Genomic DNA, 7988 nt, shown 5'->3' with positions numbered 1-7988 from the left:
TAAGCTTTGTGTCTGTATTGGATAATTTACAAAGGCTTTATATTTAAGGGATGAAAAATAAAAATAATTATAATGTTGCACAGCTTGTCCACAGTACAGTAGAATATTCTCAACTCTTTATCAGCCAAGACGTATCTACACTAAATGAAAATATCATCATCTATTTCATTCACATATACCGTCACAGGGAGCCAAAGACGAAAGTTCCTCCGAAGTGGTACGTATTTAGGACAAGTTACCACTCGAGATGAACCTAAAAATATGCAAGTTTTCATACGAACACCTTGACAATTTTGTACACATTAAGGTGAGAACAGTCATCTACAGTGTCACGTCTTTTATCTACAGTAAAGCAAAAAGCTACTCTAAACCATGATGCACTTGTCACGTGGAAAAAAAAAAAAAAAATAAAAAAAAAAATCTTATACAATGTACTTGGAATGATTAAAAACTAAAATTCGAACATAAGGTGAACCTCCTGCCTCCTAATTTCAGATTAGGTTTTATCCAGCACAGTTCCAAATGAATATCAAATTTAGCAAGTCCGTCAAATCCAACCATTAACATAAAAGAGAGAAAAAGAAAAAAAAAAGAAAAAAGGGAAAATCACAGTCACTCATGTACACAGACAAAAAAAAAAATACCTAATAAAGAAAGGAACTACATCCCACATCTCACAAAGTGATATATTCCTTTACAAAGAAAAGAACTATATAGGCTTATGACTAGCTACAATTTTTTTCTATTAAACTAATTCCATAAAGGACAATCCCTTTGACTAATTCATTTATATTTGCATTTGCTTTTATAAAATGAATCAAAGCCTAAAGTCACACATCCTCAACTGATACCATCTTTTTGATTGAAAATGAGAATCAAATAAAGAATTCCGATGGGGTTAAAATTTGCTTATAATAAGTCAGAACATTGTATCTAAATACTGACTTTTTACATATAGTTATACCTTTTATTTTTGTACATTTGATCTCCTGGGTCGAGTGTTACATTTGCAAATACATCCTTTGCAATCTGTTGGCAAAATAAAAGATTCAATATCCCAAGCAAAGTCTTACAGCACTTCAAAGACCGTTAAAATCTTGAGGCGAAAAAGAAAAAAAAATGCACAACAGGACAATATTTGTGTTCTCTATCGGTCTTAGGAGTCGTCTGTCTCTTATCCTACTCACCCAAGCAAAATCTGTATCTTTTATAGAATCTTCTCTCTTGTTTTCTGATGATGCTACTATCCTGTCTATTAATTTTTAACTTTCTATTTCCTTAGTGCTTAAGATGATGATAAAAAAAACTCTAGATTCAAAATAAATCATAACCATCATAATCACATTTACAAATCAGGTATTACCATTCTCAATATTCCTTTCACAAAATGACAAAATAAATCTTCCAAATAGTTCTCATTATCCTGTAATTATACAAACAAAATCCCAAAATATACACAAATACCGCAAACAAGAGTCTTAACACCACAAAGCAGAGTCACTAAGAACTATTCAACCTCCATCCTCTGCATTCATTAAAGCTAATAGTGATTGGAGTACACAACAAAATTAAGATGAAAGGAAACTAAAAAAAAGAAAAAGAAAAAAGAAAAAGGTAAAAAAAGAAAGAAGGGAAAGTAAATGAATTAATTCTCCGTTTTGTCTGATTTCTAGGTACAGGGGGTGAAAGATTAATAACAAAAATATCAATGATGAAAGACCAATGAAAGGATTTAAATATTTCCACTAATAGGATGGATTTTATGCTTCACTTACATCTAATTTTAGTGGTTATTCTCACTTACTGTCTAGTATTCAGTTCTAAATAATATTTCAAAAAAGACATAATTTTACTGTTTGAATATCAACATATAATGTAATTCGGAAATTTGCAGTTACTTGAACCTATGCCACATTGTGTAAAAATGGATGAGGTTTGTTGCACAATCCCAATAAATCTCTCTCTCCGTAGTAGTCCTTTGGTGGTTACAGAATTCTGTCCTTGGGCTTCTTTTATTACACAAATTCCCGCTCCTTCAGGAAGGCTCCATTGAAGTGAATAACTCTGCACAGACTATTTAACCCTTGTTAAATCACTGGTTAATATCATCAAGATCCTTTTACTGTAGTCTCATTATTATCACTTTTCATCATGGGGTAGGAAATATATAAGAATCCTAAACATCTCCCTGGCACATTATCTTATAGCAAAATAATTGTTCTGCAAGGTTCTCCAATACGTCTCACATTCATGATAATCAACATGGGCTTGCAAACTTACATATAATCCAAGCAAACACAGGGAATACTGTCCTAATCATCAACACAGGAATAAAAATAACCTGCTTACTAAAGAATACCAGGCAACTGACAGCCATTTCTTTTATAAACAAAATTATCATTACATACTCAGGGCTGTGACAGGAATTCGAATTAAAAAGAATTTGCACATCAGTTATCCCTTTCTGGAGGTTATTTCTCTTCTCGTTCTGACAGTAAAGGACTTTTAAAAAATCAATAATTCCTTGCATGAAAGGCAAAACATTGTAATTGCTTAAGCACTGCTTTTAGAATATTCCAACAGATGACAAGGAACTTCTTACTATGGATAGATACAAGAAAGAAATTTTAAAAAATAATAATAATAATAATAATAATAATGTCCAGGGAAGCACACTTGGTGACTTGCTCTCACTTGTCTGTCCTTTACGAATCTGCATAAGACGTTCTGAGCATTACACAAGTTATCATCCTTGGGCCATCCAGCATGCAAAACACAAATGGCAAAATGGAGAGAGGAGCTTTATCTTCAGGAGAGAATTCTGCGTATGGAGAGGCATCAGAGGAGTAAAAGGGCGATACGGACAGGTTCTGTCTTGGAAAGTAGTTGAATTACTGTACCAATTAACGCATTTTGTTTAACAGAAATCTGCTTTATTGATCAGTCCTTCATTTTGCATTGAAGAATTAAACCATTCTCTTACTGTAAAATGTATTCATAAGCAATAGATATATACATACTACGATAAACATTATGAGAATGAATATTGCAAGTTTAATCTTGAAATACAGTCTTACATATTAAAATGATGTCCATCTCTTACTGTTCACTTTCCCATCTCAAAATTTGTCATTGCAAGGAAACAGGAAATAAAGAAGATTTTGCCATTGCATATTCTCCAAAAGCCACCAAGTGCAAATCTACCCCTGAGACACAGAAATAAATGTATTCATGTACTGAATGCTAGCACTGCATATACATGCATATATCATAAATACACAAATACATACACAGCTACTTGCCCCAATGCATACCCATATGCACATACACACAAATACATGTATACAGATGTGAGTAGATATTACATAAAAATATCCTTTGAGAGACATCTAAAATTGCACGGCCGACAAAGTCAATTCTCCCCTTAGGTATCAGCGTGCTCAAGACAAGCAAAAGAGGACCTTGGAGATCTAAATTCCAGAGCCTGGGAGCCCAAGACACCTATCCTCGTGGGGCACTAGTCAAAGGCATGGGATGACTCCTGTGTGTTGAGAAGGTTCACTTCCTCATCATCCTCGTAGACCTCGACCTCAAGGTGGTCCTTGCTCTTGGACGTATCCTTGTTGTGCTGGTTGACGCGGGTCACACCTTCTGTCAGGCCAGTTGTAGTCAGCCTGTGGGGGTGATGACGGTATGAGGAACTGAGCTGCTAAAAATAATCTTGAAGACTTCTAGTCAGAAAAAGATCATAGAAAAAATCTAGACAGCCTAATGGGTGATACTATAACCACATAACCACAGACAACAGGTGATGTCCCAGTAACCAGGGTGAGATCTCCTACAATGCAAATAATCATCCAGCCCCAGAGCAGGAAATATTAATAAATGCCCATCCTTGTCCAACTTTACTAAAAGATTTTCATTGTTAACCCATTTGCCCCGGATTTATGTTTTGTCCCCAGTAGTTTTTGGTGAATTTTGTTACATACAGATGGCTCCACATGTGCTCAGCCGGCAAGGAGTCTATCAGTAGGCCCTATTTACCGATCCTGATTTCCCCATTCTTTGAATTGGTGGGAAAATGTGTTTTCTTATTAATAACATTGCTATCGATACTGTTATTATCATTATTGATGTTATGATTATTAAATTGTCATTAAAATCTTTTAGATATGAAATGATACAAAAGACCCTTTCCTAAAGTGAAGGAAGAGGGTGAGATAGGTAGTTCTGATAACTGGCTATTTGGTGATTAAGAACTTGTAGAGCCATCTATGTGCAAATACAACAAATAAACATGTATTACAGTGGGCATGGCATGTATTCTTGCCACATGGGGTGCAGGGGTAATGGAGTTAGTAAACTTCCAATCCTTCACCCTCTCAGTCAAAACAATCTTCATGAAAAGCAACACGAGTCTCACATTCATCACATCACGACAAATCTGACAAGCCACAATACCTCCGCCTAATCCAAACCGAGCATCTCAAAACCAGCCAAACTACCCAAGATATAAGAGAGGTGAAAAAAAATTCCGATCCTTCTTACACTTCGTCCATATCCTCATCATCGGTGGTTACCCTGAAGTAAGGGTTGTTGACGGCTGGACGGAATTTGTAGCCCGTCATCACAAAGAACACGTAAGTTGCCATCTCGCGGAACATGTCATCCAGCCACTCGTACTGGAAGGGCACTGTCATCTGTGGCGTTGGGGAGAGAAAAAAAATATTCAGAAATACATAAAATGGGAGAAAAAGAAATGATCCATAACGTAACAAAAGAAAAGAAAAACAAATTATTCACTTTATATCTAAAAGAGAAAGGAATTAACACTAGAGAAGAGATTGGAGTACAGTATAAAAAAAAAAAATATATTTTTATATTATAATAATAATAATAATAATAATAATAATAATAATAATAATAATAATAAAATTATAAATAAATAATAATAATAATAATAATAATAATAATAATAATAACAACAAAAACAATTAAACAATAACAACAACAATGGAGGAGTGCATTACGTATCCAACTGACCCTCAACAAATAGACAATTATCCTTGTGAAGTAGATGTAGCAGACAATCATGATGTAGAAGTGACGGAAGAGTTTCAGTTTCTTGAGGTTGATGGCAGCCTTTCCGTCGCTCTGTGAGGCTTCCTGCAAGTGACGGATGGACCTGCAAGAGAGAGAAGAAACTGAGAGAGAAGAAAGTGAGAGAGAAGAAAGTGAGAGAGATGAAGCTGAGAGAGAAGAAAGTGAGAGAGAAGAAAGTGAGAGAGAAGAAGCTGAGGCCTAAGGGGCAAAGGAATTAAATTTTCATTCTATATCAACATATGAGCCGAGTGTGTGTGTGTGTGTGTGTGTGTGTGTGTGTGTGTGTGTGTGTGTGTGTGTGTGTGTGTGTGTGTGTGTGTGTGTGTGTGTGTGTGTGTGTGCATGCTTGTGTTTGCATGTATGTAAGGCATTTCTTTGTTTGTATACGAATGTATGTGTTTAAGTTTTTAACTGGTGTTGTTTATTTGTGTTTATTTATCTTATTTGCATGTGCATGTGTCTAGAGAGAGAGAGAGAGAGAGAGGGACATACCAGACTACAGGTAGCAAGATGGCTCCACAGCAAAGGAAGTCCAAGACGAACAGCAGCTCCACCCACGTAGCGTGCTCCTGGCTGGCCTCTTCCGTCTCCTCTACGATGATCGTGGCAACGTTGGCAATGATCTGCAGGAGAGGAGAGTTGCAGAGATCAACACTCGCTTCGTTGTTAGGGTCTAAGGTGCTAGATAGGTACTATCTATCTCTCTCAAGGTAACATATATCTACCTCTTAAATCAAGTCTGTTTGTTAGTGTGGCCACTTTTTTTTCACGACACAGAAAATGAAGAGGATCTATGTGGTAGACATTTATCTTCTCTGACACTGTAGCTTACAAGGCAATAACTATATATTCTATTCTTTGTCAGTATAACCTCCATAAGGTATCTTATCAGATGTAATTTGCCAATGTATATAATTACAAGTTTGACAGCCATTGAATAAATCATAGAGCAAGTACTGTGCTATGGTATCAGTCATTCCTGGTCCCAATATCAATCATTGGCAGCCACAGTCAGTCTATGGCACTGGTTATCACATATATATATATATATATATATATATATATATCTTTTCTTCTCTCTTTAATTCCTAATTGTCACCTCTTAAAGATGCTAGAAACTAATATCTATTCTCTCCCCTCTCTTCCACCCTCCCCTTCTTCTCATTGAGAGTCCTGTCTACTTCCAGTACATGTAATCTCTCGTGACAATAACTGGTGCAATATAAATCAAAATACTAATCAATAACAGAAACAGACAAACAAATTAATGACTAAAAGTATGTAATAACAATATTCCCAATCCCCTCTACCTGCAGGGGGATGATAATCATGAAGATTTTCCTCTCTTTGCTGGAAAGGACGTGCTTGATGAAGGCCCAACCAGAACCAATGAGAGCCAGGACAGTGAACAGCAGAGCACCCTTCAGCCTGTGGGTGTACAGAGTAAATGGGAAATGTACGCTGAATTCCATGAACCAAGTGGCATACTAAAGCAGTTTTTTTTTTTTTTTATCTCTTTTTGTCGGTGCTGAACTTTTTTTTTTTTTTTTTTTTTTTTCAAATATACAATTTTCAAAATCAATATCCTATGGAAAAAGTCAAGAGTATGTTAAGACATAGACACAGAGACTTAAATATCAGCAATATTTATGAGAAATGAGCTCACTCTTATCTTCCACATTTTCACTCCCCCCCACCACCCCCCCATCAAGCAAAAAGACCAACACAACAGCAAAACAAAACAAAACTCACAAGTGCATGATGTAGAACATGACAGCCCAGGCCTCCATGTGGACCCCCCTTGTCTGAATGAAGTGGTAGTTGACGCCATGGAAGAGCAGGCTGAACGACTTGATGATGACCAGGACGCCCATCAGGTAGTGGATCTTGAAGACAGGGTCCCTGCCGAGAGAGGAAGGCATTTAAGAGGGTGGGTAGAGGGTGGGGTATATTACGCAGGAGGGTAATGTGCTTTCTATAATTCTGAAATAGTGCCAGGACTGTGTGTTTATATTTCAATTTTTCTCATTTATTCTACTGCTTTTCTTTATGCTCTAAGAACAAGAGCTGACAGAAAAAAAAAAATGATCATGTGGTAATCTGAAGCTTCAAAATTAAGAGAATCTGTCTAGAGAACAAAACCTACAAAACATTTTTAAAAATAACAATAAATAAATAAATAAATAAACAACATAGGCCTCTAACTCGTCTTTTGCAAGTTCCACACCCAACTCACTTGCTCTTCTTGAGGAGGAAGAACCAGAAGCAAGCTGAGAGGAAGAAGAGGAGGGCCATCATGAAGTAGAGTGCAGGCAGCGGCATCTCACCAGCGGACAGGTAGTTGTCGTCGGGATTCACTTCCTCGATCTTCAATGAGCGGGATTGTGGGTTTGAATCTTTATATCATTGAGAAAATTAACGTAATAGTTGAAATTCATGCATCAAATGCATGATGCCTATAGCCATCATAACAAAACGACTCTCCATGCCGGGTATAGCTATAGGCGTCGCTATATGTAGCAGAAAGTTCCACTACATGTAGCAGACTCCCAGGGCAAACGGCATGACAGTTGCCAGAAGTCACCGGAGTCAGTGACGCCAAGAAACTCCAATCAAACTCACCTGCAAAGCCATGTCGATCTTTGAGTATCCAGCACCAGGGGGGTAATTCATGCAGTTGTGGAAATTGAGGTTGTACAGCCCCTCCTCCTTCTCCAGGGCTACGTAGACCAGAAACTGACGAAGAATGGAGGCGTTTTCTTATTCGTTTTATAGATAAGAGTGGGGAGGAGAGTGAATTCTGCTAGACGTTCTGATATATCGATTTTTAAATTCTGTTTTCTTATCTATATATCTATCTATCTATCTATCTATTGGTTGTTTTC

General features: G+C 36.8%; 1 protein-coding gene across 1 annotated transcript; it reads right to left on the bottom strand.

Moving 5' to 3' along the window:
• Positions 1-7839, bottom strand: LOC125038956 (protein GPR107-like; the record flags this gene model as incomplete). Its single annotated transcript, XM_047632661.1, is given in 8 exon segments — positions 1-3674; positions 4549-4700; positions 5044-5185; positions 5596-5726; positions 6414-6531; positions 6856-7005; positions 7340-7470; positions 7726-7839. Coding segments are annotated over 8 exon segments (1095 nt in total), but the record flags the coding sequence as incomplete, so codon positions are not given.
• Positions 7840-7988: the final 149 nt, after the last annotated feature.

Source organism: Penaeus chinensis, chromosome 26 (assembly GCF_019202785.1).
Source record: "Penaeus chinensis breed Huanghai No. 1 chromosome 26, ASM1920278v2, whole genome shotgun sequence".
In the NCBI taxonomy this organism is placed as follows: Eukaryota; Metazoa; Arthropoda; class Malacostraca; order Decapoda; family Penaeidae; genus Penaeus; species Penaeus chinensis.
The sequence above is the reverse complement of the archived record's forward strand: the minus strand, read 5'-3'. Positions and strand labels throughout refer to the sequence as shown.